The sequence below is a fragment of the Microtus oregoni genome, unplaced genomic scaffold (assembly GCF_018167655.1).
Source record: "Microtus oregoni isolate MIOR12 unplaced genomic scaffold, Mior012 000092F_ref0000046, whole genome shotgun sequence".
NCBI classification, from domain to species: domain Eukaryota; kingdom Metazoa; phylum Chordata; class Mammalia; order Rodentia; family Cricetidae; genus Microtus; species Microtus oregoni.
This window is the reverse complement of record NW_024544604.1, coordinates 147,728-162,290: the sequence shown is the minus strand read 5'-3', so window position 1 is coordinate 162,290 and position 14,563 is coordinate 147,728. Positions and strand designations below refer to the sequence as shown.

Below are 14,563 nucleotides of genomic sequence, written 5' to 3'. Positions count from 1 at the left end.
ACCAAAGCTACACAGAGAAACCCTGTCTCAAAAAACAAAAACAAACAAACAAACAAAAAGATCTAAAGAGAGAAAGCCCTCCAGAAGGAGGTGGCATTGTTTGCTGTGATTCTGGGGAGCCTGATAGGAACTGTAGAGATCCTGAAGCTCAATGAGGCTCATGGGGTGAAGGAAACACCAGGAAGCAGCTAGAGAAATGGGATGGATTAAAAAGCTGGGAGAGGGATGATGGATCACTGACAAGCAGAAATCTGTCATGGGCCTTGAATCTCAGAAGGACACCAAACTCTAGCCCAGCCCTCCAAAAACCTCAGAGAACTCATGCCCTAGACAAGCCTCCAGATGCAGGACCGAGAATGACGCACTTATGTGGAGAGAGTAATCATTTATTGGAGTAGCTTTAGGTGGAGGCGCTCTATACACAAAAGTTTGGACATAAACCTGTCTTAGGTCTCCTTTGCAGGATCGGTGATGTGCCAACCTTCTCAGTTCTTGGAGGTCTCTGGGATTTGCAGGAAATGAGGGATAAGATGACATCTTGTGGAACAGAATGAAGGAAGGTCGGTGTCAATCATGAGGTGACATAGTTGGACACCTCAATGAGATTTCTGTCAGGATCGCGGAAGTAGATGGACATAATTGGCCCTTTTGCTCCTGTTCTGGGGACTGGGCCCTCCTCAATGGGGATATCGAAAGCCTGAATAGAGTGTGCAGAAAAGACCAAAGTCATGTGTCACAGATACGTGAGACCAAAACTTAAGGAATTCCTTAAGAATCCCGTCTTCTTCCTTCCCTGCCCCAGTGCTCTAGGGGTTGAACTTACACACGCTACAACCATAGCCAGAGTTTAATTCCTAATAGTGTCCAGAATGCCTGGTTTCTGACCCCATCTACTGGCATTTTCCCTCCCTCATTCTACTCAAGATATATGGCCTTGGGCAGACTATGTAATTGCCTTGAACCTCAATTTCCTCAATTCATAAATTGGGGGTGACAGTAGTATCAGTAAGCAAGAATTTAAGTGCAGTACCTGAATGAAAGTCTGTATTCATTGGTTTTTTTTTTTCTAAACAGCGCTGGAAATTGAACCCACAGCTTCCTGTGGGACCAGCAAGCATTCTACCACCAAGCTATGTTCCCAGACCGGTTACTGTTGGTTTTAATTGCTTTCTCTTTATGACAAGATAAAATGTTTGTTTGTTTGGTTTGGTTTGGTTTTTCGAGACAGGGTTTCTCTGTGTTACAGCCCTGGCTGTCCTGGAAGTTGCTCTGTAAGCCAGGCTGGCCTCGAACTCACAGAAATCCACCTGCCTTGGCCTCCTAAGTGCTGGGATTAAAGGTGTGTGCCACCATAACCTGGCTCTGATCAAATTTTAATGTAGCTTTTCTTACTTAAACTTGACATGACAAAAGACTGAGTATGTCAGAACATTATTTACACATATTCTTCTTTAAATTTTATATAATTTACTATATTAAAAGTCTTGCAAGCCAGGCAGTGCTGGTGTACGCCCTTAATCCTCGAAAGGCAGAGACAGGTGGATCTCTATGAGTTCGAGGCCAGCCTGGGCTACAAGAGCTAGTTCCAGGACAGGAACCAAAAAGCTACAGAGAAACCCTGTCTCTGAAAAAAAAGTCTTGCAAATAAACAAAACTTCAAACACCAAAATTAACCAGACCCAGTTGTTTTTCTGCTTCTAATTCTATATTGAATTTTGTTTGGTGGGTAAGTGTATAAACTATATTCAATACTGACCTGTATGTAAAATGTAATATAAAGCTCCACTGTTCTGAATGCTTATTCTAAGTGTATGAATGTTCATTGAGTTGTAGTATCTCTTTCTAATTAATTTTGGTTCTGTGACATTGACATCAATCAAAGGAGCAAGTAGATAACTGCACAGGCAGGACATGGATGCGATGGGATCTCTTGTGTCTGAGGTTTGAGAAAGACTTATCTCTTTGGGTCACAATTTTGTCTTGGCAGTATCTACCTCCATCCTCCCCTCCCAGTCCCCGATTCCCCCCCATCCCAAATCCCCTCCTGTTCCTCTTTTTTGTTAAGGTTGGACTTGGTTTATGCGAATGGCATTGCACTTACCTTGAGGCGTCGGATCACCTCCTTCAAAGGTGCTTCTGAGATCAGACAAAGATCCAGGGAGCCCGGAATTGGGTGAGCTGCTTTGGGTTCAAATTCCTTTCCCACCTCATGTAAGTTAAATTTTTGATCTCCAAAACACAATGCCTTCCGGTCTCCCTGTTTAGGAGCGAGAAAACAGTGTAGAACTGAGCTGCCAAGATGAGTTTGAACTTACTGCAAAAAATAAGGAGAAAGGGCTGCTACACAATGACCCTTGATCCATCTAGCATACTGCAAATTAGTGTCTGTGCATGCCTGTGTGCACACGCAGAGGCCAAAAGAAGGTTCTGATTCCTCAGGGCTGGAGTTCAAGGTATTTGTGAAATGCCTGGCTTGTTATTTGAGTCCTAGGACCTGAACCATCCAATCTTTGAGATTGAGCAGCCAGTGCTTTTAATCTCCAAGCCATCTCTCCAGCCCAACAGTGTTTAAATTTTTCTTAAATTTTTTTTTTGGCTAGGTGTGGTGGGACATACCTTTATTATTATTATTATTATTATTATTATTATTATTATTATTATTTTGGTTTTTTGAGACAGGGTTTCTCTGTGGTTTTGGAGCCTGTCCTGGAACTAGCTCTTGTAGACCAGGCTGGTCTCGAACTCACAGTGGGACATACCTTTAATCCCAGCACTTTGAAGGCAGAAACTGGCAGATCTCTATGAATTGCGAGCCAGCCTGGTCTACAGAACAAGTCCCAGGTCATCTAGGACTACACAGAAGTCTCAAAGTGTACTTGTTGACAACAGTGCCCAGTAATATTTGCACACTTATTTGTGTGGAGGTGGATGCTGTGTGCTGAAGCCAGAGGGCAACTTTTAGGACCCATTCTCTCCTTCCACAATGCTGGTTCCAAGGATCAAACTAGTTCAAGTAGTCAGGCTTGCTGGTGAGTGCCTTACATTTAACCTCCTTACCAAACCACACACCACGTTCACCACCATTTTCTTCAGGGACAAAAATCTCCTGTGGTCCAGGCTGGTCTTGAACCCACTATGAATCAAGGGCTGGCTTTAAACTCCTTATCCTCCTTTTTTTTTCTTTTTAGCTTTTCGATACAGGGTTTTTCTGTGTAGCCCTAGCTATCTTGAAACTCACTCTGTAGACCAGGCTGGCCTCTCAGAGATCCACCAGCCTCTGCCTCCCAAGTACTGGGATTAAAGGTATGTGCCACCACTGCCTGGCCCCTCCTGATCCTCTTGCCCCCAACTCCATGTGCTTACATCACCATTATGGCCAGCTTTTCTTTTTATGTTTTTTTTTGTTTTTAAGATTTATTTATTTGTTGAATGTGTGCATATGTCTAAGTGTATGTGTGTACACGTGTGTGCAGCACTCACAAAGGCCAGAAGATGTCAAGTACCTCCTGGAACTGGAGTGACAGGCAGGTGTGTGTTCCCAGTGTGAGAGCTGTAGCTGGAATCTGGGTCCACTAGAGGAATAGCAAGCTCTCTTAACTGCTATACCAGAACTCCCAACTTCTTTTTCTTTTTCTTATTCTTTTTCTTTTCCTGAGACAGCATCTTACTATGTAGCCTGGCCTCACACTCTCAAAATTCATTATTTTCCTGCCTTATGCTCCTGATGTTGGTCTTGCAAGTGTGCCTCACCGCGTTTGTTTCAGGCATCTGCTCTTAGTGAGTGCTCCATGGGTGGGCAGCCTTGTGTGTTTCTTGTTAGAATGTCCATTTCGCCAAGTGTTTAAAACCCACGCATGGGCTGGGCAGTGGTGGCCTTTAATCACAGCACTCAGGGAGGCAGAGACAGGCGAATCTCTGTGAGTTCAAGGCCAGCTAGGTCTACAGAGTGAGTTCCAGGACAGCCAGGGTTACAGATAAACTGTGTCTTGGGAAAAAAAATCCATGGCAGAGATAGCATTTTGTCTACCCAGGGTTTCTTCCTCCTTCCTTCCCTCTCTCTCTTCCTTCCTTCCTCCCTCCCTCTCCCTCCTCTCTCTCTCTCTCTCTCTCCCTCCCTTCCTCCCTTCCTGTCTCTCTGTCTTTGTATCTCTTTCCTTTCTTTGGGATCTTATTATGTTGCCTAGATTAGCCTGAAACAAAGTAATCCTGCTTCAATCTACTGCATATCTTCCCCACCCTTTTATTATTTTTCCTTATAAGAACAACTCAAATTTCTGTACGGTCATTGGTTTGTTCCCAAGCTTTCTAAAAACAAGTCCATCTTAAGTCAGGAGTGGTGACATACTTATAATCCCAGCATTTAGGACCTCTAGTCAGGAGGATAAAGTCTGACTTAACCTTGTGCTCCCTTGCTCAAAAACAAAACAAAATCAAAAGGAACCAAGCAAACAAACCTCACTTCTGTTCCCCGCATTCCTGGCTAAGAGGCCATTGTGTGAGGGAGACCTTCTGAGATGTGCTCAGCAGGGAGTGGTTGCTGGTGGGGTTTCTAGGAATCTCCCTGCCCACTGAGCCAGTGCTTTGTGCCTATTCATTTCCTCCTAATGACACTTTCATCTGACTGCTTGTTCAATTGAGAGAAAAAGACAACTGTCTCATTTAGTCCATGGTAGTTCTCTCCTTTGCCCCTCCAAACAGTCCATAATTGATGCATATTCTTTTTTTAAAGATATATTTTTTATATGTGTAGGTGTTTTGTCTACATGTATATATGCGTACCACATGCATGCTTCGTACCCATGGAGATCAGAAGATGTTGGGTTCCCTGGAAATGGAGTTATTTATGATTGTGAGCTGCCATGTGGGTGCTAAAAACTGAGCCCAGATCCTCTGCAAGAGCAGCAGTGCTCTTAATTGCTGAGCCATCACTGTAGCCACTACCTGTTTCTTGATTTATCACCTTGGTGAATTTTGTCCTCTCTCTGCCATGGAAAGTTTAGCTCAATAGTATTACTTCCCCCAGTAATCATCTATCGTAATTTTAGTTCCTCTGCTGGCTTTGGTTTAAACAACTGATTCCAGCCAGGCGGTGGTGGCGCACCCCTTCAACTGCAACACTCGGGAGGCAGAAACAGGCGGATCTCTGTGAGTTCAAGGCCAGCCTGGTCTACAGAGTGAGTTCCAGGACAGCCAGGGCTTCACAGAGAAACCCTGTCTCAAAAAACCAAAAATAAATAGCTGATTCCGTATATATTTTTTCAGATGCTAGGGAATAATGCTTACTTTTTATAAATAACCACTGTCACCTTGTCATCTCCTGTCTCTTCCTTCTTTATACCCCTTAGCACTTGCCATTTCTGTTATGATTTCATGATCTCTTTCTTCATCCCCGCAATTGAGACTCCATTGCACTCCTACAGCAAAGGACAGTTTGGCCCAGTGTACAGTTCTGTAAAAGCTGTTTGCTCAAAGCCTTTTACATATCTGCTCCCAGACTGGGGGGTTCCCTGTGATGCAGCACTCACCTAGCAGGCATGATACCCCAGATTCCATTTTCTAGACTGTTAAGACCGCCTTTAATCCCAGCACTCAGGAGGCAGAGGCAGGCAGATCTCTGTGAGTTAGTTCAAAGCCAGCCTGGTCTACAGAGTGAGTTCCAGGACAGCCAGAGATGTTACACAGAGAAATTCTGTTTTAAAAGACTAAAAAGAAAGAAAGATAAATGCATTGCTGATTATCTTCCCTGGATCTGGTGTTGCTGATATTGGGGACTGCAGAGATACTCACTGGCTAACAGTACTTGCTACTCTAGCAGAGGACCTGGGTTCAGTTCCCAGCTTCCACATGGTGGCTCACAACCATCTATAACTCCAGTTATAGGGGATCCAACGACTGTTTCTGACCTCTGTGGGCAGTGCACACAATGTGCAAAACACTCATAAAAAAGAACTTTTTTGGTATTTTTTATTGATATTTATTGAGCACTACATCTTTCTCTGCTCCCCTCCCCTTCAACCCTCTCCCAAGGTCCCCATGCTCCCAATTTACTCAGGAGATCTTGTCTTTTTCTACTTTCTACTTCCCATGTAGATTAGATCTATGTAAGTCTCTCTTAGTGTCTGCACTGTTGTCTAAGTTCTCTGGAATTGTGATTTGTAGGCTGGTTTTCTTTGCTTTATGTTTAAAAACCACCTATGAGTGAGTACATGTGATAATTGTCTTTCTGAGTCTAGGTTACCTCACTCAAAATAATGTTTTCTAGCTCCATCCATTTTCCTGCAAAATTCAAGATGTCGTTATTTTTTTCTGATGTGTGGTACTCCATTATGTAAATGTACCACATTTTTTTTATCCATTCTTCAATCAAGGGACATTTAGGTTGTTTCCAGGCTCTGGTTATGGCAAACAGAACTGCTATGAACATAGCTGAGCACATGTCCTTGTGGCACAATTGAGCATTCTTTGGATATATACCCAACAGTGGTATTGCTGGATCTTGAGGAAGGTTGTTTCCTAATTTTCTGAGAAATTGCCACACTGACATCCAAAGGGGTTCTACCAGCTTGCATTCCTACCAGCAGTGCAGAAGTGTCTTCTTTTCCAAGAACTCTTTTTTTTTAACCAGGTGTGGGGTGGCACACCTTTAATACCAGCTCTTGGAAGGCAGAGGCAGGTAGATCTCTGTGAACAGAGTAAGTTCCAGGACAGCCAGAGCTACATAGTGAAATCAGGTCTCACCAGGCAGTGGTGGAGCACGCCTTTAATCCCAGCACTCGGGGAGGCAGAGGCAGGAGGATCTCTGTGAATTTGAGGCCGGCCTGGTCTACAAGAGCTAGTTCCAGGACAAGAACCAAAAACTATGGAGAAACCCTGTCTCGAAAAATCAAAAAAAAAAAAAAAAAAGAAGAAGAAGAAATCAGGTCTCAATCTCCCTCTACCTCCAAATAAATACTAAATAAATGAAAATGATGTTAATTGTCTTCATCCTTTTTATTTTATATGTTACAGTTTTAGTGTGTGTGTGTGTGTGTGTGGTATATGTATATACATGTATGTACAGGGGCCAAAGATGTGTGTGTGTGCATTCACATGTGAGTGTGTATGTGTGTGGTGTATGTGTAAACGTGTACAGGGGCCAAAGGTGGTCAGCTGGTCTGTGCTATCACACTCTACTTATTTCCTGAAGGCAGCCTCTGAACTTCAAGCTAGTCTGGCACTCAGCAAGCCCCAGCATTTCTCCTGACTCCACACACATGCTTCACAGCCCTGGGATTATAAACATGTATGCAACCATGCTGGACTTTTGACGCATGTGCTGGGGATTTGAACTCAGTCCTCATGGCTATTCGGCAAGTGCTCTTAGCTGCTGAGCTGTCTTCCCCAGTCCCTTGGTTTGTACTCTTCAGTTGGTAATACAGCCAGCCACCTTTCATCCTGAAAGCTTACAAGTTTTTCTCGACCTTAGATGCTCTGACAGTTCACTTCAGCATGTCTAAGTATGGGCAATGGAGGCATTATATTTATCACTGATCCATGCAAAGCCAGTCTTGTTTTATTGATGCATTTTTCTCCTTTTTTCTATCCTCTCTATTCCTATCCCCACCTTAGATACCATGATATTTTTTCTCATTGAATCATTGGTTGGGTCTTTATTCAAATAAGCTGCCTCTATTTGCTCTTTATGCAATAAAACAGACTTTAATAGTATATGCCCCAAACCATAATGTGTTTTGCGTGCATCTTCTTGGTTGTAAAAGATCTGTTGTTGCTATTGGCATTTTAAGTGGCATTATGCTGTAGTTTTTTGTTTGTTTTCAATTTTTTACTCCATGTTCTTTTTTTAGGACCTGAAGAACATCCAACCTGCTTTGGCATAATACTCTTTTCTGCATGGTGTCCCCTTTCGATTTAAATTTTTTATGTTGCCGGGCGGTGGTGGCGCACGCCTTTAATCCCAGCACTCAGGAGGCAGAGGCAGGCGGATCTTTGTGAGTTCGAGGCCAGCCTGGTCTACAAGAGCTAGTTCCAGGACAGGAACCAAAAAGCTACAGAGAAACCCTGTCTCGAAAATCAAAAAAAAAAAAAAGATTTAAATTTTTTATGGTCTGAGGATCCAACACTCTCACACCAATGCACATAAAATAAACTTTTTAAATTTTTAGGAAATTTACAATCTGCCACTTCATGACCTTTTTAAGTTTTTATACTAATTTTTAGAGAAGTTTAACGTTCACAGCAAAACTGTGAAGAAGGCACAAAGATTTCCCACACGCCTAGATTTCCACAAAGTTCAGCACTTGCTATTTCTTGGACGATTTCATGCTCTTTCTTCATCCCTGGGACTGGGGTACTATTGCACCGCTGTCAGCATCCCAGCAGTGGGACACAAGCGTTGCCATTCCTGTAACTCCATTCGACAGATCATCAATCAACCCACTGTTCCTTTCCCAGGGCACTCCTATCACTCTGTGGGCTTGGACAGTGTCAAGGTCCTAAAATTCCTCATGCTCTGTTCAGCCCTCTCACCCTTTAATGCCCGGCACCCACCTGTCATTTTGTCTTCATCGTTTTGTCTTTGCTTGAACATTATATTGAATGCTGCAATACTCACCTTTTTTAGATTGGCTTCTTTTCACTTAGTGATATACCTAAGATTTTCCAGGCTTCTTATAGCTTGACACTCTCTCTCTCTCTCTCTCTCTCTCTCTCTCTCTCTCTCTCTCCTCCCCCATCTCTCTCTCTGCCCCCCTCTCTCTCCTGTCCCTACAAGAAGTAGTGTAAAAAATATTTGATTTAAAACAAAACAACAAAGCTGGGCAGTGGTGGCACACACCTTTAATCCCAGCACTCTCTGTGAGTTCGAGGCCAGCCTGGTCTACAAAGCGACTTATAAAATAGCCAGGGCTACACAGAGAAGCCCTGTCTCAAAAAAAAAAAGCAAAAACAAACAACAGAACAGGGCATGTACACTATCAGGAGTGACAATAGACGATAGACTACACCAGTGAGAACCTGCTCAAGGCCTTATTTCTCGTTAACGCTGTAACCCCTGATCTGGGCATAGCAGATATATCTCTTCGTCTGTTGCAGGACATCTTCATAAGGTTTTTCTTTCTTTCTCTGCCTTTATAATTTTGAAGTTGTTCCATATTCTCAAGATAGTGTTAAATCTGTGGAAACCTCCTTTCCCTTACATCTCTTCCCTGGAACTCTTTTCCTTAATCCAAGCTTACTTGACTTTTTTCCAGATATATGGGGTTTTCTTCTTGAGAACCAACTCCATCTCAACTTCCATGTATTTATTTTTCCGAGCTAGCTGAATTTATCTTTGGGAAGGTAGGGGGCAGAGGAAGACATCCGGTATCTTTCTCCATTGCTCCCCACTGCTTTTACTGTAAAAATGATGGATAGCTAGATTGTATGTGTATGTTTCTCTCTCTCTCTCTCTCTCTCTCTCTCTCTCTCTCTCTGTGTGTGTGTGAGAGAGAGAGAGTGTGGGGGGGCATGTATGTGGAGGTCAAAAGTCAGTTCTTCAGAATTGGTTTTCTCCTTTCTCCATGCAGACATGTGAGTTCCAGAAACCTAACTCAGGACCTCAGACTTGGCAACAGATATTTTTATCCACTGAGCCATCTTGTCAGCCCTTAATGACTCATTTTCTTTGTGTATTGCAGTGCTGGGAGTGACACCTAGACTCTTGCATGCTGGGTAAGTCCTCTGCTAACTGAGCTGCACCTCCAGCCCCTCAGGTCTTTGTGCTAACAATGCTTTGTTCTACACTGACCTTTGATTTGCCGTTCAGCTGGACACAGACTTTCAGGTTGCATTTTTCCCCCCAGAATCATTTTTCAATTAATTACATTTGTGTTTAGACAATTTCCATTTCACAATGCATACCAACCACTCTCCCCCCTACCTCCCTGCCACCCCTTCAGTCCCTCCTCCTCTTTACAAATCGCTCCTGCACTTTCATGACCGCTTTGTTTAGCGCCCCACTGAGATTAACCAGGGTGTCTCTATAATCATGGCTTTAGAGCTATCCATTTGGAGCCTGGTGGGCTCAGCAGTGGGTACACAATTAAAGACAATGGTCCCTTCCCCCCAGAGTCTATCAGTAGCCAATAGTTCAGAGGTAGCAGGTAGGGCCCCACGAATCCCTCCCCCTTCCTCTACTTCCTGTTAATAGGGTCAGTCTTGTATGGGCCCAGGTAACTACAGTTGTGAGTTAATAATTGCACTAATTGTATAGAGTCTATAGAATGGAATTCCATAGCCCTTCACCCTATCTCCTGGCTCTTACATATTTGCTATCCCCTTTTTCACAATGTTCCTGAGCCTGAGATGGGGTGGCTGGAATATCTTGTGTAGGGCTGGGTCCAAAACCCTTGCTATTCTCTGCATCTTAGGCAGCCTGAGTGTCTGTATTCATCGACTTTCTTTGTAGGGAGAGGCTTCTCTGATTAAGGCTGGGAACAGCTTTTGTTCTGGGAGTAGGGACCACATGGAGAGATGCTGAGGCAGAATGGGAGGCGGGGTGGGAGTGCTTTTCCCAGAGTCTTAAGAGTATAGTCCTATTGTTTTCTGGCCTCTGGTGTGACTCAAGAATTCTGACATTTGCATGTTTCTTTTTCTTTTGTAGATGAACTACTTTTTAATCTCTTGGCAAAGTCTTAAGATGGACTTTTTCAGAGGGATGTTCTGTAATTCCCACAGCGCATATCTGAGTGTCCCTGGGCTGGGCACACAGTTAACTCTTTGTATATAAAGGTTGCAAAGTTCTTTTGCACTTTTTTTTTTTTTGAGACCAGGGACCTCGAACTAACAAAGCCTCTTGCTTTATGTCTTTCAAAGTTTCCCCCTTCCATTTCTTTACCCTCTTTCCAAATATCGTAGTTTGCAATCTCTTACCTTTTCTCTCATAGTTCTCATTTTTCCCTGTGTTTAGGGGTTTGGACTTAAGCTATGTTTTATCTTTAAAAAAATTTCTTTGGCAGGGCTTAGGATTGCTATCTGGGTTTAATGCATGCTAGGCAAATGATCACAGAGCTGTACCCTCAGCCGTAAGCTACGTTTAAAGTATTATCAGACTCGGGAGGCAGAGGCAGGCGGATCTCTGTGAGTTCGAGACCAGCCTGGTCTACAGAGCTAGTTCCAGGACAGGCTCCACAGCCACAGAGAAACCCTGTCTCGAAAAACCAAAAAAAAAAAAATAAAAAAAAAAAAAAAATAAAGTATTATCAGTTATTTTAAGATAGTATCTCACCAGGACAGCCAGGGCTACCTGGAGAAACTGTGTCTCAAAAAAAAAAAAAAGACAGCATTTCATGTATCCTAGGCTGGTCCCACACTTGCTTAGTAGCCAAGGATGATCTTAGATTTCATTCTCCTGCATCCACCTCTTCAGTCTCTCCAGCTAGGATTACTATGTGCAGAACCATACTTGGTTTATGTGGTACTGGGGACTGACCCAAGGCTTTTGTGTGTATAAGGTGTTCTACTAACTGAGCTTCATCGCCTGCCGTAAAATGTTAGCAAATTTTGGGGCTGGAGAAATGGCTCAGCGGTTAAGAGCACTGGCTGCCAGTCCAGAGGAAACATTCCTAGCACCCACATGGCCCCTCACAACCGTCTGTATCTCAGTTCCTAGTGGTCTGACACCATCACAACAATGTGCACAAAATTAATTATAAAAAAATGTTAACAATTTTAATGGAGGAAGCTAGGGAGATGACTCAGCAAAATGCTTGCTACACAAGCCTTAGCACCCGAGTTTGGATCCTCAGCATCTATGTTTTAAAAAAAAGCCAGGGGGGGCAGTACACACCCATTATCTCAGGAGGCCGAAACAGCAGTCTCCCTGGGGTTGGTAGCCATCTGGTCTAGCTAAGTTAGACCTCCGGCCTAACCTGTACCTGCACAGGACGGACACACACACACACACACACTTCACCTGCATATGCACGGGTGCATACACACACATACACACATTTTAACAGACTTGAAGTTTTAAATATGGGGACACAATTACCTTGAAGGTAGTGACCTCCATGCCCAGGATCTTGGAATAGAACGTGATAGTGTCTTCAATGCTCCTTACGGTCATCACAACATGGTCAAGTCTATGGATAAGACCCGGGGAAGGGGTCTGGCTGCTGTTCCTCTGTAACTAAAATATAAAAAAAAAACCAAAAACAAATAAAAAACCCACCCAAACTCAGATAAAGCCAAAATGCCACGAGACAGTTCTTGTTTTCTTCTACTCGTTTCCCATCACCTCCCCAAACACTGTGATCCCTCTCGCCCGCCCGCATTTCAAGAGAAAACTCCTGCAGAAAATCTCTGTAAAGTCCATTGCTCCTGTATGGAGTCATACAAGACGCCACATGTCACCGCTTCCCTGTTTTCTTCTTTGTTTCCTACTAGAAGGGCAAAGGTGAAGACTAGGGAAGTTGAAATTGACACAAACATGCCCTTGTTTTCCCCAAGTTGGAATTTCTTTTTGAAGATGTTACAAGATTCAGACCAGGCCATCAAAGCCTCCAGTAGCCAATTTCCCCTCGCTTCCTCCCTTCCTGAACTGCAGCTCTAATTGTTGGGGGCATGGCAAGGAGGAACCTGGGGTGGGTAGGATTGCAGAGATGATTCAGTGGTTAAGAACACTGGCTGCTCTTGCAAAGGACTTGGGTTCGATTCCCAGCACCCACATGGTGGCTGGCAGCTGTGTCTGTGGTTCCAGGGACTCTGATGTCTTCTTTTGGCCCCCACAAAAAGGAGTGTCTGAGATGAACTAAAGGTGTCTGAAGCCCAGGGTGCTGCTATACACCTGTAACCTCAGCCCTTGGGAAGCTGAGGCTGAAGTCACAGATTAAAGGTCAACTAGGGACTGCCCAGAGACCACGTCTCAAAAATGAAACAAAATCACAGAAAGAGGGGGCTAGAGAAATGGCCCAGCAAAGTTAAGGTTATTTACTGGACCTGGTTGGTTTCCAGCTCCCACAGGGTGGCACTAACTTAGTAGCTACTGTCTGTAACTTAGTAGCAAGGGCTCTAACACCCTTTCTGGCCTCCCCAGTCACTCACACACATAGTACACATGAATACATACAAGCAAAACATGCATACACAAAAACAAGTTATTATTATTTTTTTTAAAGAAAAGTTTCTGGGAATGTGTGTGTTTACAGAGTCAGTTCTGAAACTGTCTCAAAAACCCAAACCAGCTGGGTGGTGGCGCATGCCTTTAATCCCAGCACTTGGGAGGCAGAGGCAGGAGGATCTCTGTGAGTTAGAGGCCAGCCTGGTCTACAGAGCGAGTTCCAGGACAGCCAGAGCTACTACACAGAGAAACCCTGTCTGGACCCTCCCCCCGCCCCCCCCAAAAAAAAACAAAACTCAAAACCAACCAACTAACCAAAGAAGTAAATTGCTGCCACTTAGGCCCCACTGAAGAGAAAGCCGTATATTTTGTTTTATTTTTTTCAATCCTACTTGGGATCTGAGCAGTGACTTGGCTTGAGCGCTTACTGCTCTCCCAAAGAGCTCACAAATGCTTGGAACCCCAAGTCAGGGGATTTGGTGCCCTCTTCTGGCCTCCGTGGGTATGTACTAACATACACGTGATTTTTTAAAAAAAAAAAATCCAAAATGTCTTATTCACCCTTTTAAAATGTCTGTAGAATTTGTATGAGCGCCCTGTTTTGTTCCTGATATCACTAATTTATGTTTTTCTTCTAATTTCTAGGGTGTAAACAGAAATTACTAGTATTTTCTGAATCTGTTTGAAGAACCAGCCTTGGACATTGCCGATCTTTATTGAATGTTTATTTCTCTTTACCTAGCTCTGCTCTTATCTTTTTCCCTCCTCCTGTGTTTTTTATGGTTTAAGAAAAGCTGTGTTTCGTTTCCCAGCTTCTTGACTTGGGCGCTTTGGTAACTGACTTTTAGTTTCTTCTTTTCCAGTCTATGCCTGGCTCCCGCTCAGCACCGCTTCAGAAGCAACTGTGGTGGTGGTGGCCGACTTAGTAGTCAATTCCCTGAACACCACACCTTCCCTCCTTTGGTCTGTCCTCTTCAAGGTTTCCTTCTGGCTCTCAGGAACTTCTGACAGGCTTCAAGGTCAAGGTTTCCGGGGCCTTCTCTTGCTCTATCAGGACAGCCCCAGAGCATTCCCTGGAGGACAGCTTGGGCTATCTCCACAAGTCTGAGACTGAACTGACCCCCAGTTGAACAACCCCTAGAGAGCAGCCAGCCCTCAGCCTAGGCTCGCTCAAGTATGCCACACATGACTGGACTCCATGGGCCTAAGCTGGGCCTCTGCTGCCCTCTGATGATCTTTGAGAGAGGAGGCCCAGGGAAGCTGGTGAAAGGATGGGAAGACCACAAAAGTGTTCCTGAGAAGAGAAGCAAGTCAGCAGACCCAGGTTGGGTACCCCAAGCCTCGCCAACACCCATGCCCAAAGCCTCCAGGGCCCCCACACTCACCTGAGTCTCGGACGTTGGACCTGACATCCTGACTGGAGAGCAGACAGTGCTACCTGGCAGGTAGGTTGGGGCTGGGGCTGGC

At 44.2% G+C, this 14,563-nt stretch overlaps 1 protein-coding gene across 1 annotated transcript; it reads right to left on the bottom strand.

The window, feature by feature from the left end:
* Positions 1 to 374: 374 nt before the first annotated feature.
* LOC121442680 (glyoxalase domain-containing protein 5-like) lies at positions 375 to 14,563 on the bottom strand. Its single transcript, XM_041644292.1, has 4 exons — positions 14,482 to 14,563; positions 12,029 to 12,166; positions 2,102 to 2,257; positions 375 to 697 (listed from the first exon to the last, which is right to left on the bottom strand). The coding sequence occupies exons 1-4, from the start codon at positions 14,506 to 14,508 to the stop codon at positions 572 to 574; spliced, it is 447 nt and encodes a 148-aa protein (XP_041500226.1). The 5' UTR covers positions 14,509 to 14,563; the 3' UTR covers positions 375 to 571.

Bases quoted from the DNA above. Each gene is read 5' to 3' on its own strand.
- LOC121442680 (XM_041644292.1), bottom strand. From the start codon at position 14,508: ATGTCAGGTCCAACGTCCGAGACTCAG. The intron at 2,258-12,028 runs GTAATTGTGTCC...GCTCCTAAACAG, and splicing joins TGGAGGTCACTACCTTCAAG to GGAGACCGGAAGGCATTGTG. The intron at 698-2,101 runs GTAAGTGCAATG...CACTCTATTCAG, and splicing joins AGGTGATCCGACGCCTCAAG to GCTTTCGATATCCCCATTGA.